This window comes from Primulina tabacum, chromosome 7 (assembly GCF_025594145.1).
Source record: "Primulina tabacum isolate GXHZ01 chromosome 7, ASM2559414v2, whole genome shotgun sequence".
Classification (NCBI taxonomy): Eukaryota; Viridiplantae; Streptophyta; class Magnoliopsida; order Lamiales; family Gesneriaceae; genus Primulina; species Primulina tabacum.
In genome coordinates this window covers 36,761,994-36,782,828 of record NC_134556.1, presented here as the reverse complement: position 1 = coordinate 36,782,828, position 20,835 = coordinate 36,761,994, and the positions used below count along the sequence as shown (strand labels likewise).

Genomic DNA, 20,835 nt, shown 5'->3' with positions numbered 1-20,835 from the left:
ATTTTTTTTCATCTAAAAATTATTCTATCTTTTAACAAAATGATTACAATTTTGAAGCATATCTTGCCAATCAAATTTTTGGTAATCATTTCAAACTTTATAATCTTCCCATAATACCTATATCAGTTTACCCTTTTTCTTATATTTTCGTAAAATAACTGCCTAACCCTTTTTTTAATAACATGCAAATTATATTTCTGAGAATATCTATAAAATTAATAGTACCCTTCTCTACACAAAAAAATAATATTAGATATTTTTATTTTATTTATATTTATAAAATTTTAGGCATTGGAAAATTTAGGTCCTATTATCCGAGAAGAACTAGTGAAAGTGAAAGTCGTAGCTAATAATCTGTATAAATCTAATAATCCAAATCCAATTGAAAGCATTTTCCCATAGTATTTTATCTACACATAAGAACATACTATATTGCCTCATTTACTTGAAACACAGAAGACATTAATTGTTCGTTTGTATGACCACAACATTCAGAGTGAAGAATTCAACAAATACGAAAGGTTCCGCAGCCCGAGTCGTAACGTGCCAGAGTCACCTCAAGGCAATACACCAAATATTTGTCTTTTATCACTGTCCTGTGAAGGCTTCACAAATCACAATAGCTAGCTCTTGAGAAAGTCCTTCAAAGAGAAGGATTGATTCCCATCCTACAAAATTTTCAAAAAAACAAACGAATGTAATTTCAGAGTGCGAGACTTATAAGGAATAAAAGACTACCCGTGTGTAAATTTGTCTCATCAGCAAACACATGTATAAAGCGGACAATTGCTGACAAATGACGGAAGGAGCGATAGAGTTTAGAATTGATATATGACAAGTGCTACGGTTCCAAGAAATTTTATCCTCGGTGCTCGATGTGAGCTTGATGAGAACTATACTACGACACAGATCCATATCAGAGTAACGACCTATTCGAACCAGGGAGCAAAGTGCAATAGATGAGAGTACAGGGATTACTCAGCGTGTCTGAAGGTATCAAGTACATGGATACTCAGCAACAGACTAACAGCAAACTTCAAACCTTGCCAGATTCCTGATCCAAGCACTGTTTGACAACTGCTGTCTGCTGGACTAGCCTTTCCATCGCTGAATAGCTGGGTAACTTAGTATGTTCTGAAATCACAATGTGTAGGCACACATTTAAGAAGTAATTCATAAATCACCAAAAAGAAAAATTCCAGGCTACAACTTTAGGAATAATAATGTACCAAGAATCGTCCGGTTTAAACCATCAGCAACATGCTGTCTGTAGTCCATGCTGAGAAGATGGAACATCGGGGACTTCTCTGGCTCTTCGTAAGCAAGCAGAGCCATAAAGTCCTAAATACAAAAAAATTACTCCATCCTCTAACAAAGATTAAATCAATATAAATTTCAGAGGCAGAACAACATACTTCAAGCTTTTCGACATATTTCTGTTCTTTCCCAAAAGGAGTCAACTTGGATTGGGCAAATCCCAGAGCTTCGGCACTGCCAGTAAAATTTAAACCTCGAAATGCGTGAAAGTATAGATGATACCATAAAACGACATTGGATATTATTAAGATATAGCAAATTTTTTATCCAATTTTATTGTGATTTATGTGATACTCTTGTCCCACATCTTAAAAATGAAAGATTTAAAATGAGTTTATAATGGCTTACAATAGACTTCTATAGCAACTTGAATTAATCATTTTCGTAAAGCGAGGACGAATACGAAGTAGTTGCTATAGGGGCCCACTGTGCAGTCACGCAGCCACGGGCCCAGGCTCGGGGCGTGACAGAATGGTATCAGAGCCAGGTTACCAGCATGGAACACCGAGAAATAAGTGCTATGCGGGGCAAAGTGCTACGTGCATGGGAGCCACCTCTTGAACCTGCGGGACAAAGTGCTACATGACGGGAGCCACCTCTTGGACCTGTAGGAGCCACCTCTAAATTCTCGGCGCTGGTGGATCGAGGGGTTAGGCCGCGACGAGGACGTCGCGTTCTGAAGGAGGGGTGATTGTGATATCCTTGTCCCACATCTTAAAAATGAGTTTATAATGGCTTACAATAGATTTCTATAGCAACTTGGATTAATCATTTTCGTAAAGCGAGGACGAATACGAAGTAGTTGCTATAGGGGCCCATTGTGCAGTCACGCAGCCGCGGGCCCGGGCTCGGGGCGTGACAGAATGAAAATTGGCTGGCTGATAAACTGCTAAGGCCGACTGGATTCGACTATTCAATCCTTTCTTGAAAATGTGCAGCTTCAAAACTTCGTCCGCCATGATTGCTGGAGCATACGAGCCAAGGGCATTAAACTGAGATGTGTACTCCACTACTGACATATCTGGAGCTTGAGTGAGATTTTCAAACTCACTTAACTTCTGCAATCTGACTTCCGCCGGATAGTACTGTTTCATAAATGTTTCTCGGAAGTTTCGCCATGTGATTGGTCCAGTAGCGGTCATGGATGGCGAGACTGCTTCCCACCATTTAGCTGCTCTGTCTTCCAGAAAAGGCACAATCACATCCACTTTGAGTGCCTCGGGAACTTCCAATAGCCTCAACTGAGTCTCGACACTCTTTAGCCAACTCTGGCCAACTTCAGGATCGGCGTCGCCTCTGAATGTCGGACACCTGTTCTTACGGAGAGACTCGTAAATGGTGGTGGGGGTTGATTGGCATTCGGGTTTCCCAACCCTTGAAGTGTTGTCGCCACTATGGTGGCTATGGCCATAAGATCAACTTGGCTTAGGCCCACCCTGGGAGGTGGATTTCCGTTAGTATTTGGATCTTCATTATTGTCGTTGCGGTTGTTGGCGTACCGCGGGTTGCAATTGTCTCGTGGAGGTCTTCCGGCCATTTCCTACAAGTGTACAAGTTTCTAGGGGTTTGTCGTCGTACTTATAAGAAAGACAGGAATCATAAATGATGCAGAATAAAGATTGGGATCACTGGATAATAAGCAAATATTTTATTGATACCAAATTTCAAAGTGACCATCTAAAAACAAAACGCAGAATCAAAGGTACTGAAAGTAATACTGAATCAAATGTCTAGTACGGAAACAAAGTGCAACATATGTAAAACTTCCTAGGACTAGATATCAAAGACGTCTATTCTATCTCTCCATTTCCCATGGCCACGTCGGGTGGGGATTCTTCCTCCGGCACATCCGGGTCTATCAAGTCTGCAAGCTGCCACTGGAGATTTTGATTCTCCAATTTCAACTCAGCAATCTCTTCAACGTGGGACAAAATCTTTCCTACAGCGTCATTCAACTCGTTTCTTGCATGCACACAGTTTGCCTTATTCTTCTCGATGAGCTCCTTCTTCTTCACTTTCCCTTTGTCCACCAACTTGGACAGCCTTTGATTACTCTCAAACAACTGCATAATCATATGCCACGATTCTTCAATTTTCTTTTTATCCTTCAGTCGTGCTTGACGTGCTTCAGACAACTCCATGGTGCATCGATCCACTTCTTCCTTTGCCCGCTTGGCTTGACCCACCGCTATTTCTAAGGATTCTCGAAGCTCGAAATTATGACCCTTAGTGAGCTCGAACATTTGAAAGACCTCATCAATCCTCTTCCCTGCTCCCCCAGCTTGGTAGTCAAGTTTTCCACTTGTTGCCTCATTTCGAAATTACTAGCTCTCAGCCTTCTGATAGTCTTATCCTGGTTTGCTAGAGCCAATTCCTTTAAACGTATAACAGCCTGAGTGCGCGTGCGAGGTTGGTGATAGTCCAACTGAATCGTCTCCCTATGAGTAATCGGGGCTACGTTCTTACGAGCAGTGATACGCATACGAGCCATTTCCTGGAAACAATAAAAAGGAAATGCTCAGAATATCGTAAATAGGACAGAGTAAAAATATCAGGGTCATATAGAGTTAAGTATATGAAAATAATTAAAATTTTCGAAAATTTCCAAAAATGGAAACTTTTGAGATAGACATATGGATTCGAAGCAAATGTCGAGAGGATTCCAGAACAGTTGACGGAATCGAATTCGGAGTTTCCTACGAAAAGTTATAGGGGTTACGAAACTTTCCTAAAACGGCAAAAACGAGGTTTCGGAGGCCTAAACGAAGGAATTTCGCGATTTCGACCCCTACCTCACGACGAAGTGGTGAAAATCGCTCGTTGGGCCGTTTTGGAGGGGATAACATCGGCCTCGAGTGAAAAATCCACCGAAATTTTTTCGAAAAATTTCCTTCCCACCCGGATTATGAACCTGGCGACTCTGATACCACTTAAATGTCGACTAACCCCGAGCTCTAAACTCAAGCATATTTTCGAGTTCTTCCTCTCTAGTCTCCTTAGGATTTTCGAGTTTTGCTTTCGAAGTTCTGCCGAGTTTCGAAGAGATGATGCAGTCCAGATCCGGGGAAGGAAATTCGAAATTTCCAGTGCAAGAAACCCTAGCCTTTCACGTTTTTCTTCATCAAGATCTAAGGTAAGTGGGCTTGTTTTAAATGTGTAAATTTTGGTTATGCATTTCGTGTGTTTTAAAATTCGGTCGAGTGCAAATTCTTCTTCTACCACCTTCTGGTTACGATTTTTGGCATGAGTTATGTTTTGACACTGTGAGAATTCAACTTGATATGGGTGGGAATCCCAACCATGACGTACCCTTACGCGGTGGGGGACATAACCGCTATACGGCCTCGCCCCCTTAGAGGAGTAAAAATTAGGGACTGATATCAGTAAACCATTGAAAGTAGATGAATCTCAGTGTTCGGTCGATGATATGCATGTGGTTGAGTCATGTTATGAAAAGATATTGTGTTTCGAAATTTGCATGTTGTTATTATTGTGCTCGAACGGCCCCCACTTGCTGAGTATTTCCCAAAATACTCACCCCTTACTCTCCCCTCCCCAGATAAATCCGAAGAACATGTCGAAGAAGAGGAATCTGAACGATTCTGGGGCTGGTACTTTTCGAAAGTTTAGTAGTCTTGTTATTTCGAAATTGTTATCTATTTATTTTTTTCCTTGTAAAACGTTTCCGCATTTAATTCTTTTCAGTTGTAAAGACATTGGGTTTTTTTTATGAGATTTATGAAATAAACTGGTCTTCGGTTTATACTGTACTACGAGGCTGGTTGTTTTCGATTGTGTGATTAATAAACAACGCCGATGTCGACTAACCCCAGTCTCGGGACGTGACATTTAAATGGTATCAGAGCCGCCAGGTTCATAATCCGGGTGGGAAGGAAATTTTTTGAAAAAAATTTTCGGTGGATTTTTCACTCGAGGCCGATGCTATCCCCTCCGAAACGGCCCAACGAGCGATTTTCACCACTTCGTCGTGAGGTAGGGGTCGAAATCGCGAAATTCCTTCGTTTAGGCCTCCGAAACCTCGTTTTTGCCGTTTTAGGAAAGTTTCGTAACCCCTATAAATTTTCGTAGGAAACTCCGAATTCGATTCCGTCAACTTTTCTGGAATGCTCTCGAAATTTTCTTCGAATCCATATGTCTATCTCAAAACTTTTCATTTTTGGAAATTTTCGAAAATTTTAATTATTTTCATATACTTGACTCTATATGACCCTGATATTTTTATTCTGTCCTATTTACGATATTCTGAGCATTTTCTTTTTTATTGTTTCCAGGAAATGGCTCGTATGCGTGTCACTGCTCGTAAGAACGTAGCCCCGATTACTCATAGGGAGACGATTCAGTTGGACTATCACCAACCTCGCACGCGCACTCAGGCTGTTATACGTTTAAAGGAATTGGCTCTAGAAAACAAGGATAAGACTATCAGAAGGCTGAGAGCTAGTAATTTCGAAATGAGGCAACAAGTGGAAAACTTGACTACCAAGCTGGGGGCAGCAGGGAAGAGGATTGATGAGGTCTTTCAAATGTTCGAGCTCACTAAAGGTCATAATTTCGAGCTTCGAGAATCTTTAGAAATAGCTGTGGGTCAAGCCAAGCGGGCAAAGGAAGAAGTGGATTGACGCACCATAGAGTTGTCTGAAGCACGTCAAGCACGACTGAAGGATAAAAAGAAAATTGAAGAATCATGGCATATGATTATGCAGTTGTTTGAGAGTAATCAAAGGCTGTCCAAGTTGGTGGACAAAGGTAAAGTGAAAAAGAAGGAGCTCATCGAGAAGAAAAAGGCAAACTGTGTGCATGCAAGAAACGAGTTGAATGACGTTTTTGTTGGAAAAATTTTGTCCCACATTGAAGAGATTGCTGAGTTGAAATTGGAGAATCAAAATCTCCAGTGGCAGCTTGCAGACTTGATAGACCCGGATGTGCCGGAGAAAGATCCCGAGGAGGAAGAAGCCCCACCCGACGTGGCCATGGGAAATGGAGAGATAGAATAGACGTCTTTGATATCTAGTCCTAGGAAGTTTTACATATGTTGCACTTTTGTTTCCGTACTAGACATTTGATTCAGTATTACTTTCAGTACCTTTGATTCTGCGTTTTGTTTTTAGATGGTCACTTTGAAATTTGGTATCAATAAAATATTCGTTTATTATCCAGTGATCCCAATCTTTATTCTGCATAATTTATAATTCTTGTCTTTCTTATAAGTACGACGACAAACCCTTAGAAACTTGTACACTTGTAGGAAATGGCCGGAAGACCTCCACGAAACAATCGCAACCCGCAGTACGCCAACAACCGCAACGACAATAATGAAGATCCAAATACTAACGGAAATCCACCTCCCAGAGTAGGCCTAAGCCAAGTTGATCTTATGGCCATAGCCACCATAGTGGCGACAACACTTCAAGGGTTGGGAAACCCGAACGCCAATCAACCCCCACCACCACCACCGAATGGAGTCAAATTTCATTACGAGTCTCTCCGTAAGAGCAGGTGTCCGACATTCAGATGGGACGCCGATCCTGAAGTTGGCCAGAGTTGGCTAAAGAGTGTCGAGACTCAGTTGAGGCTATTGGAAGTTCCCGAGACACTCAAAGTGGATGTGATTGTGCCTTTTCTGGAAGACAGAGCAGCTAAATGGTGGGAAGCAGTCTCGCCAGCCATGACCGCTACTGGACCAATCACATGGCGAAACTTCCGAGAAACATTTCTGAAACAGTACTATCCGGCGGAAGTCAGATTGCAGAAGTTAAGTGAGTTTGAAAATCTCACTCAAGCTCCAGATATGTCGGTAGTGGAGTACACATCTCAGTTTAATGCCCTTGGGTCGTATGCTCCGGCAATCATGGCGGACGAAGTTTTGAAGCTGCACGGTTTCAAAAAAGGATTGAACAGCCGAATCTAGTCGGCCTTAGCAGTTTATCAGCCCGCTAATTTGGCAGATCTTATGGGCGCAGCTATCCAAGCTGAAACCGACATCCGTCGAAGAGAAGGATAGAATAAGAACAAGCGTCCTCTTATCGGTCAGTCTTCTCGGGTGGTCAGAAGTTCAGGAAACCCAATCAATCAGGCGGACCTTCTTCAGGGCAACCCTCAGCAGCCAACTATCAAGGACCCAAGCCGTGCTCGACATGCCATTTCAGACACATTGGGGAGTGCCGAAGAGCTAGTGGTGTATGCTTCGGATGTGGGAAAGCAGGGCACCGAATCGCAGAATGTCCTACTGCCGCCAATCAAGCAGCCGGGCCCAACAAAGGAACTGGGTCGAATGTGGGAGCTAACCCCAACAAACCAAAGGAGAATAAGCCTAATGCCAGGGTGTTTGCCATCACGCAAGAGGAGGCAGACGACACAAGCGATGTCGTGTCAGGTACCGTATTTATTCAGCAAGTGCCTGCTTATGTGTTATTTGACTGTGGTGCTACGCAGTCTTTTATGTCTAAGAGATTTGCTAAGAAGTTAGGATGTAAGCCCGAGAAACTAAATGAGCCCTTTCGAATAGCCACACCTACAAGTAGGGCTATTGAAACCCACGAAATTTACAGAGGTTGTAAAATCAGTATCGGTAATCAGACTTTTAGCGCCGACTTGATACAGTTGATCATGGTCGATTTCGACATCAACTTAGGGATGGATTGGTTAGCAAGAAACAATGCAATAGTAGATCGCAAGGGAAAGAGGGTCAAACTCCGAACCCCAGGTCAGGAAGAAATCGTGTTTCACGGTAAATCCAAGGAACGAAAAGCACTCCTTTCCGCTTCCCAAGCATGGAAGGCCCTGAAATCCGGAGAAGACATCTACCTAGCAATGATCAGCGAAGTGCAAGGAGAATTTGAACTAAGGATAGAAAACATCCCAATAGTACGTGAGTTCCCGGATGTTTTTCCAGAAGAACTCCCAGTGACAATCCCGGACCGCGAAGTTGAGTTCGAAATTAATCTAGTTTCTAGTGCAGCACCGATTTCTAAAGCACCTTACAGGATGGCGCCAGCCGAACTCAAGGAGTTAAAAGAGCAACTCCAGGAATTGCTGGACAAAAAGCAAGTTCGACCTAGCGTGTCCCTATGGGGAGCACCAGTACTCTTTGTAAAGAAGAAAGATGGGAGTATGAGATTGTGCATCGATTATAGAGAACTGAACAAGATCACTATCAAGAACAGGTACCCTCTCCCGAGGATAGACGACCTATTTGATCAGCTTAAGGGAGCTGCGGTCTTTTCTAAACTGGATCTGAGGACTGGATACCACCAACTGAAGGTCGGGGCTGAAGATATCCCCAAAACAGCTTTTCGGACAAGATATGGGCATTATGAGTTCATAGTGATGCCTTTTGGGCTGACCAACGTGCCTGCAGCCATCATGGACCTTATGAACAGAGTATTCAAACCATTCCTGAACCGATTCATAGTGGTGTTTATTGACGACATCCTCGTCTATTCTTCCAACGAGAAAGAGCATGAAGAACACCTCCGCCTTGCACTACAGACTCTAAGAGAGAAGTAGCTCTATGCTAAGTTTAAGAAATGTGAGTTCTGGCTGAAGAGTGTCCTTTTTAGGACATGTGATCTCCGAAGGAGATGTATCCGTGGACCCCAAGAAAGTCGAGGCAATTACAGAATCACCAAAGCCTAAGAACGCCACAAACATCAGGAGCTTTCTTGGACTGGCAAATTATTACAGAAAGTCCGTCGAAGGTTTTTCTTCAATCGCCATACCACTGACTAAACTCACTCAGAAGAATTCCAAGTTCATCTGAGACGAAGGTTGCGAGAAAATTTTTCAGACATTGAAAGAAAAGCTCGCATCCACGCCAATACTAATCTTACCCACTGAAGATAAGGAATTCACCATCTACAGTGACACATCTAAGGAAGGTCTGGGATGCGTACTCATGCAAGAGGGAAGAGTGATCGCCTACACATCAAGGCAGTTGAAACCGCACGAGAGGAACTACCCTACGCATGATCTTGAGCTAGCACCAGTTGTCTTTGCCTTAAAAATTTGGAGGCACTATCTCTATGGCTCCAAGTGTGAAATTTTCACAGATCACTAGAGCCTCAAATATTTGTTCACCCAAAAAGAACTAAACATGAGGCAAAGGCGGTGGATTGAACTACTGAAGGATTACGACTTGACTATAAGTTACCATCCAGGTAAAGCGAACAAAGTGGCCGATGCTCTGAGTAGGAAAAATGGAGGCAAGATCACTCTAGCTTCACTCTCCTCTCGGCCATGTCTGCAAGAGACGGTCAAGTTAAATCAGGACCGAGACCCCGAGCTAAAGAAACTTAAGGAGCAAGTCGAAAGCGGGAAGTCTCAAGATCTACAAATTGATGACAAGGGAGTCCTATGGATGAAAGAACGACTGTGTGTACCAGACAGCGATAACCTTCGCCAAAAAATACTATCAGAAGCACACAAGTCCAAATTTTCAGTCCATCCAGGGAGTACAAAAATGTACCGAGACCTTAAGGAGAATTTTTGGTGGAACGGAATGAAAAGAGACGTGGCAGAATTTGTCTCTAGATGCCAAATTTGCCAACAGGTCAAAGCAGAGCACCAACGACCCGGAGGATTATTGCAACCTTTGGAGATACCTGAGTGGAAGTGGGAACATATCTCCATGGACTTTGTGGTAGGGTTACCAAAGTCGAGGCAAGGTCAGGACAGAATATGGGTAATCGTAGATAGACTTACAAAATCTGCACACTTCCTACCCGTCCGTATGAACTACAATCTGGACAAGTTGGCTACATTGTACATGGACAATGTGGTACGACTTCATGGAGTACCAGTGAGCATCCTGTCTGACAGAGACCCAAGGTTCGTCTTACGTTATTGGAAGAGCTTCCAAGGGGCCATGGGAATGAAAGTTACTCTTAGCACGGCCTATCACCCCCAAACCGATGGCCAAACCGAGAGAACAATTCAAACCCTGGAAGACATGCTGCGAGCATGCACCCTAGAATTCAGTAGCAATTGGAGCAATCATCTACCATTGATCGAGTTTGCTCATAATAACAGCTATCACAGCACTATGGGGATGGATCCATATGAAGCTCTGTATGGAAGGAAATGTCGGTCACCCTTATATTGGGATGAAGTGGGAGAAAAGGCTGTAGTAGGACCCGAACTAGTACAGATAACAGTAGACAAGGTTACAGTCGTCCGAGAGAAACTCAAGGCAGCTCAAGACCGACAAAAGAGTTGGGCAGATCTGAAAAGAAGGCCAGTAGAATTCAACATTGGCGAGAAGGCCTACGTAAAAGTCTCGCCTATGAAAGGAGTTGTTCGGTTCAGTAAAGCTGGGAAGCTAAACCCCCATTATGTGGGACCCTTTGAAATTTTGGAAAAAGTGGGCACACTGGCATACAGACTGGCACTGCCACCAAACATGTCTAGAATTCATAATGTTTTCCACGTGTCCCAACTACGGAAATACATCTCGGATCCCAGTCACATGTTAGAAGTAGAACCGCTCATGATCGAAAGTAACTTGGGAGAAGAGCTGAAGTACGAAGAAGTTCCCATCAAAATCGTGGACACCAAGTACCAAGTACTAAGAAGACGAATCATTCCCTGCGTCAAGCTGCAATGGTCTAACCACACTGAAAGAGAAGCCACGTGGGAGCTAGAAGAAAGGATGAAGAACCAGTATCCGTACCTCTTCATAGACCAAGCCAACCCAAGTTTCGAGAACGAAACTTCCCATAAGGAGGGAGGGATGTAAAATCCAAGATTTCGGTTTTATCATGATAGTATTTGTAATTTTAGAATACTAAGATTTTCTAAAGGTTGTGTGGATAATTCTATCGTGTGCAATATTTTGGACTCAAGAACTTAAGGTAATATCGTGTATATTTTCGAAATCTAAGCAGATAAAGATCTAAGATTTGAGATGATATTGAGATACTAAGATAAAAATTAAGCAACAGATAATGAAATCCCTAGAATTCGAATTCAATAATGTATTTAATATAAAATTTCGAAAATTTGGATGAAAGATTTAGATCACGGATAGATTTGATTCTCGATTTAAAATTTGATTTGAAAGTTCAAACGCACGATCCGGATATCAGCCAATCCCTATAAATAGGAGAGCCCTGTAACTCGAAATTCACACCTCTAAACTCAAGCATATTTTCGAGTTACAGGGATCTCTTATTTATAGGGGTTGGCTACTATCCGGATCGTGCATTATCCGTGCGTTTGAACTTTCAAATCAAATTTTAAATCGAGAATAAAATCTATCCGTGATATAAATTTTTCATCCAAATTTTCGAAATTTTATATTAAATACATTATTGAATTCGAATTCTAGGGATTTCATTATCCGTTGCTTAATTTCTCAGATTTCGAAAATATACACGATATTACCTTAAATTCTTGAGTCCAAAATATTGTACACGATAGAATTATCCACTCAACCTTTAGAAAATCTTAGTATTCTAAAATTACAAATAATATTATGATAAAACCGAAATCTTGGATTTTACAATTTAACCAACGTCCCCTGTTAGGTAAGATGGTGGACCAAAGTACTCTGCATACTTTTCAAATGCGGCAACTAGCAATTCATTTCAAATACAGTAACTAGCAGATGAATTTTCAAAGATGGTTGTTGGAAACTAAGCAAATGAATTTGGTTTCACATGCACGGGAGCTCTATAAATAGAGCTCCCGCATCTCAATTCTAGATATCCCAAAACAAACAAAGCAATTACAAAGCTTAGTAAATAAGAGAGAAAAAAAAAGAGATTTTTTTTGTTCTCTTGTGTGATTTAGAGAAAATATTTTCTCGATTATACTCGGGTTGGGAGTGTGAGATATTTAGTGTATCATTGTGTACACTTGTTGTAATATTTCTTCTGTCATAAAAGATCTGCAGTAGCTCCGTGGACGTAGCCTATCTTGGGTGAACCACGTAAATCTTTGTGTCCTTGTTGATTATTTTATTCCGCAATTTTTTGGGTACTATTATCATCGTGATCGGCATCACTTCGGTGTAATTTCCCAACAACTGGTATCAGAGCCTTGTTGTGAAAATTCTGAGTATGCTCTGTGGTTGTAGCTTTGTCTGATCTTCCACATCAGAAAAGATTTTTTAGATTTTTTGCTAAAGCTAGAGAAGTGATGGCCGGAGATGATGGATCGGGACCGGGAATCAACAAGTTGGACGGAACAGATTTTTCGTTCTGGCGGTTACAGATATGAGATTATATGTACAGTAAGAAGCTGCATCAACCTCTATCAGGAAAGAAACTGGAAAAGATGGAGGATGATGATTGGGAGCTCCTTGCCGACAGGTGTTAGGTGTGATACGATTGACCCTAACGAAAAATGTGGCACATAACGTGGCGGAGGCAAAAACCACAGAAGAGATGATGTCCATTTTATCGGACATGTACGAGAAGCCATCAGCAAACAACAAAGTACATCTCATGAAAAAGTTATTCAACTTGAAAATGGGTGAAGGTGCTTCGATGGCTAAACACATCAATGAGTTCAACACGATTGTTTCTCAGTTAACATCGGTTGAAATTAATTATGATGATGAGATTCGTGCACTTATTCTTTTGGCGTCTTTACCAAATGTTTGGGAACCAATGCGGGCAGCGGTTAGCAACTCTGTTGGAAAAAGAAAGCTACAATTCAATGCTGTCAGAGATCAAATTCTAAGAAGTTCGCAGGATGGATTCGAGTGAAGGAACATCATCGAGATATGCTCTAAATCTCGAGAACAGAGGAAGGGGCAGGAGTGGCGAAAAGAGTTCTAACCGATTGCGCGGTAGGTCCAAGTCAAGAAATGGAAAAGATAAAGCAACTTTGAAAAGAATTTGAAGTGCTGGAGCTGTGGTGAAACTGGTCACTTGAAAAAGAACTGCAGATCAACGAAGAATAATGCCAATGCTGTCACTGAGGAAGTACATGATGCTCTGCTATTATCCATGGAAAGCCCTGTTGATTCTTGGGTTATGGACTCGGGAGCTTCGTTTCATACCACTTGTGATCGCGATGTATTTGATAATTACATCGCTGGCGATTACGGAAAAGTTTTCCTGGCTGATGGAAAACCCTTGGAAATTGTTGGTATGAGTGATGTACGGATGAAGATGTCGAATGGATCTGTCTGGAAAATCAACAAAGTCAGGCATGTACCAAAATTGACACGCAATCTGATCTCGGTGGGACAGCTCGATGATGAAGGCCACAATGTGACCATCGGTGATGGTTCTTGAAAAGTGAACAAAGGAGCCATGATTGTTGCTAGAGGAAAGAAAAATGAAACACTGTATATGACTTCCAGTTGCAGAGACACATTAGCAGTTGTAAATGCTAACGCCAATTCAAGACTATGGCATTATAGACTTGGACATATGAGTGAGAAGGGAATGAAGATGTTGGTGTCAAAAGAAAAGCTACCAGAATTAAAGACTGTTGAAACACCAACTATGTGAAAGCTGTATCTTTGGAAAGCAGAAGAAGATGAGCTTTTCAAAAGGCGGTAGAGAACCGAAAGCAGCAAAGTTGGAGCTGGTTCATACTGATGTATGGGGACCATCTCCTGTGACATCCCTTGGAGGCTCGAGATACTATGTCACATTCATTGACGATTCGAGTAGAAAAGTTTGGGTTTATTTTCTGAAAAATAAATCTGATGTCTACGAGACCTTTAAAAGGTGGAAAACCATGGTGGAAAATGAGACCAACTAGAAGGTGAAGTGCTTACGGTCTGACAATGGTGGAGAATATGAAGATGATAAGTTCAAGAAATATTGTGCACAGAACGGGATCAAGATGGAGAAAACCATTCCTGGTACACCTCAACAGAATGGTGTAGCTGAAATGATGAACAGGACCCTGAATGAACGCGCAAGGAGCATGAGATTGCATTCTGGATTGCCAAAATCATTCTGGGCTGATGCTGTTAATACTGCAGCATATCTGATCAACAGAGTATCTTCGATACCGCTTGACTGCAAAATACCCGAAGAGGTTTGGAGCGGCAAAGAAGTAAACCTTTCTTTCTTGAAAGTATTTGGATGTCTATCCTATGTTCATATTGATTCAGCAAGCAGAACAAAACTTGATCCAAAATCAAAGAAGTGCTTCTTTATTGGTTATGGAGATAATGAGTTTGGTTATCGTTTCTGGGATGACCAAAATCGGAAGATCATTCGGAGCAGAGATGTAATCTTTAATGAACAACTTTTGTACAAGGACAAGTCAGACATTGGAGCTGGAGATGAATGTCCTGAAGTTAAGAAGACTGATGAATTGCCATTGACACATATTCCTATGAATGAATCGAAAATCAGTAACCATGAAGATGAAGAAGAAACTGCACAAGATGATGACCCACAAACTCCGGTGATTGAACTCAGGAGATCTTTGAGAACCATAAGACCACCTGAAATATACTCCCCCGCACTTCACTATATTTTGCTGACAGACAAAGGTGAACCGGAGACCTATGAAGAGGCAATGCAAAATGATGATTCAATCAAGTGGAAGTTGGCCATGGAAGATGAGATGGATTCACTGTCATCCAATCAGACGTGGGAGTTGACAGAACTTCCGCAAGGCAAAAAGGCGTTACATAACAAGTGGGTGTACCGGTTAAAAGAAGAGCATGATGGTAGCAAGCAGTACAAGGCAAGACTTGTTGTAAAAGGCTTCCAACAACGGGAAGGAATTGATTAGACCGAGAGTTTCTCTCCGGTGGTTAAATTAACCACTATCAGGACTGTACTTGGACTAGTGGCGAAGGAAGACTTACATTTGGAGCAGTTGGATGTAAAGACTGCGTTTCTTCACGGTGACCTAGATGAAGAAATTTATATGAAACAACCACATGGATTTGAAGTACGGGGAAAAGAGAGAATGGTGTGCAAACTTCAGAAGGGCTTGTACGGTCTCAAACAAGCTCCAAGACAGTGGTACAAGAAGTTTGATGGATTCATGAGTGAAAATGGTTTCCTAAAGTGTCAAGCTGATCACTGCTGTTATGTGAAAAAGTTTGACGGTTCTTATATCATACTACTGTTATATGTAGATGATATGCTGATAGCTGGAGCTTGTCTGGAAGAAATTGATAAACTCAAGAAAGATTTATCAAATTCCTAAGGAATTTGCCATGAAGGATTTAGGTGCTGCAAAGCAAATCCTTGGAATGAAGATCTTTAGAGACCGGGTGAATGGATTCTTGAAGTTATTTCAAGAAGAGTACGTGAAAAAGGTGGTTAGCAGACTTAACATAGATGAAGCTAAACATGTGAGTACTCCTTTGGCTAGTCATTTCAAACTAACCAAAGCACAATCACCATCGACGGAGCAGGAGCAGGCTTATATGAATAAGGTTCCTTATGCTTCTGCTGTCGGAAGCCTCATGTATGCAATGGTGTGTACAAGACCAGACATAGCACATGCAGTGGGCGTTGTGAACAGGTTTATGAGTAATCCAGGAAAGCAACACTGAGAAGCAGTTAAGTGGATTCTCGGGTATTTGAAAGGTACTGCTAGTTGTTCTTTATGCTTCAGGAGGTCAAAATTGGGCTTACAGGGTTTTGTCGATGCCGATATGGGTGGTGACCTGGATGGCAGAAAAAGTACTACTGGATATGTGTTCACATTAGGTGGTACGGTCGTAAGCTGGGTGTCTAAACTGCAAAAGATAGTTGCGCTTTCGACTACTGAGGCTGAGTACGTTGCTGTAACAGAAGCTAGCAAGGAGATGATACGGTTGAAATCCTTTCTGGAAGAATTGGGTCAGAAGCTTGAAGATGGCACATTACACTGTGACAGTCAGAGTGCTATTCATTTAGCAAAAAATCATGTTTATCATGCTAGAACAAAGCATATACAGGTTAGGTACCATTTCATCAGATCAGTGCTGGAAGATGGAGTCTTGATGCTGGAAAAGATTCCTGGAAATAAAAATCCAGCCGATATGCTCACAAAGACGGTAACCATTGACAAACTGAAGTTGTGTTCAACTTCAGTTGGACTGCAAGTATAAATGAAGAGATCTGAGCTGCTGCAATGATGGTGTGAAGACATGATTGAAATCAAGTCTTCAAGTGGGAGAAATGTTAGGTAAGATAGTGGACCAAAGTACTCTGCATACTTTTCAAATGCGGCAACTAGCAATTCATTTCAAATACGGCAACTAGCAGATGAATTTTCAAAGATGGTTGTTGGCAGCTAAGCAAATGAATTTGGTTTCACATGCGCGGGAGCTCTATTTATAGAGCTCCCGCATCTCAATTTTAGATATCCCAAAACAAACAAAGCAATTACAAAGCTTAGTAAATAAGAGAGAGAAAAAAAAAGAGTTTTTTTTTGTTCTCTTGTGTGAGTTAGAGAAAATATTTTCTCGGTTATACTCAGGTTGGGAGTGTGAGATATTTAGTGTATCATTGTATACACTTGTTGTAATATTTCTTCTGTTATAAAAGATCTGCAGTAGCTCCGTGGACGTAGCCTATCTTGGGTGAGCCACGTAAATCTTTGTGTCCTTGACTCCTTGTTGATTATTTTATTCCGCAATTTTTTGGGTACTATTATCATCGTGATCGGCATCACTTCGGTGTAATTTCCCAACATCCCCTTGGCCACTTGCCTCATGTATTTAGACCTTATCAACAAATTTCACAAATCATATGTCACGATGCTTTATGTGCTATCTGTTGAGTAATTAAAAGTCAGCGTTATCGACTCATCATACTCACCAATTTCTAGAGCACACAAGTTCAACAAAATGAAGGCTCAAAAGATCAAAATGCAAATCCTTGTTTTTCTCCAACAAACCAGGAGCAAATTCTTCCGTCAATTCTATGGCTTTCGATGCACTTCCATCCAATGCAAAGTGGAAGATTCCTGTAAACGGACTGCATTAGTACAATAGATACTTGTGCAACATTCTTTTCAAGTTTATGTTCTCGTGAAGTTTCTTACAAAGATAATACATATGTGCATTTAAGAATAGAGGAGATTAGTGTTCGTTTTAAGTAGTCAAACAGTTTTCCTCTTCTAGAATTGATTCTGTATATGATAAGAAATCAATTTTCCTTCTCTCATTGAATTACCAAAAACTCCATGATCTCTTTTTCTTTCAAAATTAATATCAAAGCATTCTTACAGACTTCAAATTAAATGTTCACGCAAAGTTAACGACACCCTCACATTTTTTCTCTACATTTTTTAAACTTATCCTTATATCATTTTTACCTTATAATATAAATGATATTACAACACCATAATGCATGTCATATCATCACGGTACCCCAACCATTCTCCGTCAAAACTTTCCATCTTATTCTCTAGTAGCATTAACTTGTGTACAAATTTTTGAAACCTTAAACAATACTACTTCATCATGAAGGTACATGATATATAGTCATAGATATTGGTATCAGAAATGGATAGGAAATTGATTGAACTACCACAGGTCCACACCAGCTACGACATCTGGCACATCTACTTTCTTTGAGCAAACATTTAACTGACAAAATTCTAATAAATAAAAATGCTCCCAGTTTATTAAAGACTAATTTTCAGGTTAGAATACATCGCAGGGTAGTATTTTTATCTTCAAAATTTGTTATTGTCCCAACATCCTTCCCTTATGCAGGAACAATCTCAGGAGCATTTAATACACGCCCAAAAGTCATGCATACTCAATATACCGCCTAAAAGAATTGTAAATTCATAACCTCATTTTAAAATATGAAGCCCTTGCCATATAAATCTTTTCAACATTAATTTTGTGGCTTGGGCGCAACGTGGTAACGATGATTATTCCAGTGAATAAATTACATAAATATTAGCATACAGGTTTGTCAGCCACCGTCTATAAATAACTATTTTATTTGCTAACCGATGTTTCAAATGCCTTATCCTCAACTAATTTCTCCTCCAAGATATTCACTAGCAGAAAGTTAGAAACGTAACTTATGTACCTCCTCTATTAAGAAATTGATTCACTGATACTTCAAATACGCTAAAATATAGGCTCATTTAATATTTGTCATCTAAAGACTATGCTTCTACCAATTCAATCACACCAACAAAGGATAAACATATTGGAAAAGTGATAGCCGCTAGAACTATTACTAAATTTCCATAAAACCGATTGGTTTGGGAGGGTAGTGGGGGAAATTCCTTACTTTTCCTTTTCTCCATGTCCTCAAGATGACCAGTAGGCTGCTTCATCCCAGTACAAGCAATGAAAGAATCCACCGTATCTTTGAAGCAATTGTGCACAAGATATGATAGAACGACCTTATGGATGTCTTTTTCATTCAAAACCTGTAAGAAAATAGAAGGCAACCATGCAATAAAATATTTTACATTTAAAAGCCCACACAAGAGAAGTAAAAGTAAATCTCTGGTAAGTTCAAATTATGAATCTCGTCGATTCACATGAAATATGCCACCAAAAAAATGAAGAAATCTGATCCAGAAGCACTTTTATGCACAAAAAAACACAAACTGGGACAATCAATATCTGGTCAGGCCACCATAAGAGTGGTTTGCAAAAGTTCAATTTGTTATTTAAAAAGGTGATTGGCAAAACAGTGTTCCCTGTTTGACTGACACCTTCAAGATCATGAAAATGGACATTAACTGTCTCTAACTATTGACAATCCTCTGGAAAAAGAATACTCTCATACAAATCTGAAGAGTGAGAAGCATAATTATCTATGTTAAAAACAATACTTTTGTCGTAACTCAGAGCTAGAGCAAAAAAAATGGTTGTTTTGATAGTTGGCATTGAACTTCTGAATTAGAAAATTAAAAAAAAAACTGCATAAATCAGTGAACAAAACGAAACAAACTCAAGTCGTCTACAAAACAATTGAGGTTCATTCGCCATGAAAGGTAAGCCAAATTAGTCACCTCCGCCCTAAAACTAAAGCCCATAACCATTTAATTTAACTTTAAAAGAATGTCAAAAGGAAATTACAATAAACTTCATTTAAATTAGATACAGCAGTTCCACAATGTTTTTAAAAAGAAAGAACAAGAACACGTATCAAACTGAAATGACAATCATGAACTCATAAAAAAGTTCAAATAGGGACAAAAACTCAAACCTCTGATGAAATTGCCGATGATAGAAAATAATAATAAACTCTCTCATAGAAAGAAAAATAACATTGACCCACATCACAAACTGCGTAATACAGGCCAAGACATTCTAGAGTGCCTTACAATGTTCTCGTATTGCCGCGGATCAGCATCCATTTGCAAGCTTCACAAGGACAATATCTTTCCCTTTATATTTGTGGGAGACAACAAAAAAGTGAGAGAGTAGAGACCGATAATTTACTGAGAGAATTGAAAATTCTTGACAAATCCTTCGAGAATATGCAGATTCTGTGTGTATCGAAGTTCATATACGTATGCTAAAACTTCATCGCATACATACGCTACTGTGCTTCTGTTACTGTATAGGAAATGGAGGGGATCCCTGCGCCGCAAGACGATAAAATCGTGAAACTGCTCTCTTGGGAGGAAGCTTGTCCGCAGTTTCATTCGCTACGAATTTTTCCAATTGCCAGCACCAGATGGTCTAAAAGCGTACATCACTTCTCGAAACATCTGAGGCTCCGGTGAAACACGATTTTCGAATTTTTTGAGATGCTTGTTGGAATATTATGGTTATTATATATTATTATATGAACCCAATTATAATTAAATTGGTTCTATAAAACATATACAAATTGTTTTTTTTCCCAAAAATATTCATTCTCTACACTATTTTTTAATGTAAAAATAATATTGAAAAAAAAAATCAAACACGATATTATATGATGAAAAAATACTTCCTTGAAAGTTACTTTAAAAAATTTTATGAACACAAAATATATATACCCATCATATGTCAGAAAACACTAGTTTTACGAAAAAAAAAAACAAGTTAAATCATAATGCTAACATAGTATTTTGGAAATTATATAATTTATTTCTATTTTTTTATTTTGGAATTCTAGATGTTATGACATGTGAAAATCTACTCCTTTATCTATATATATTTTTTTATCATGTCATGTCATTTTCTAAAAATTATGAAATAATATAATAATAAAATTATTTTTTAAAATGGTTGGAAAGTTAAATATAAAATAAAAATCATGTAAAAGAAATAGTATCAAGTTCATGATGTGAAATCAATTATTTATTTATTTATTTTTTTATATCCTAATCTAGTGGCGACGTAAACTCGAACTTGAGTTAATACATAAAGAAATCCGATGAGACTATTGGACCAAGCCATCGGTCTCAATTATTCAATATCACTGTCTTGAAAATACGCAGATCCAACTTTTCTGTTGTGCATAGAACTTACTATTCACAATGGATGATTTTGCAGGAAAAACCGGGTTCATGAATTCAACATTTTTTCCAACTCATTTGAAAACAATCAATAATTTGAAGAGACTAAAAACCAAACGTATTTAAAATTCATTTACGCTTTTTTTTATCGTA

The 20,835-nt window shown here is 39.9% G+C and overlaps 1 protein-coding gene across 4 annotated transcripts; it reads right to left on the bottom strand.

Annotated features, from left to right (window-relative positions):
- Positions 1-328: 328 nt before the first annotated feature.
- LOC142551609 (uncharacterized) lies at positions 329-20,071 on the bottom strand. 4 transcript variants are annotated; one of them, XR_012821594.1, is made up of 7 exons: positions 19,558-20,069; positions 18,510-18,651; positions 17,073-17,220; positions 1,416-1,491; positions 1,230-1,341; positions 970-1,134; positions 329-668 (listed from the first exon to the last, which is right to left on the bottom strand). XR_012821594.1 is itself a non-coding variant. In XM_075660929.1 (7 exons), the coding sequence occupies exons 1-7, from the start codon at positions 19,588-19,590 to the stop codon at positions 624-626; spliced, it is 648 nt and encodes a 215-aa protein (XP_075517044.1). In that variant the 5' UTR covers positions 19,591-20,071; the 3' UTR covers positions 329-623. The 4 variants fall into 4 exon arrangements, 2 of the variants coding, with proteins under 2 accessions (XP_075517044.1, XP_075517045.1); XR_012821593.1 differs by having other exon boundaries at positions 979-1,134; positions 19,558-20,068; XM_075660929.1 differs by having other exon boundaries at positions 1,043-1,134; positions 19,558-20,071.
- Between the last annotated feature and the right edge of the window lie 764 nt (positions 20,072-20,835).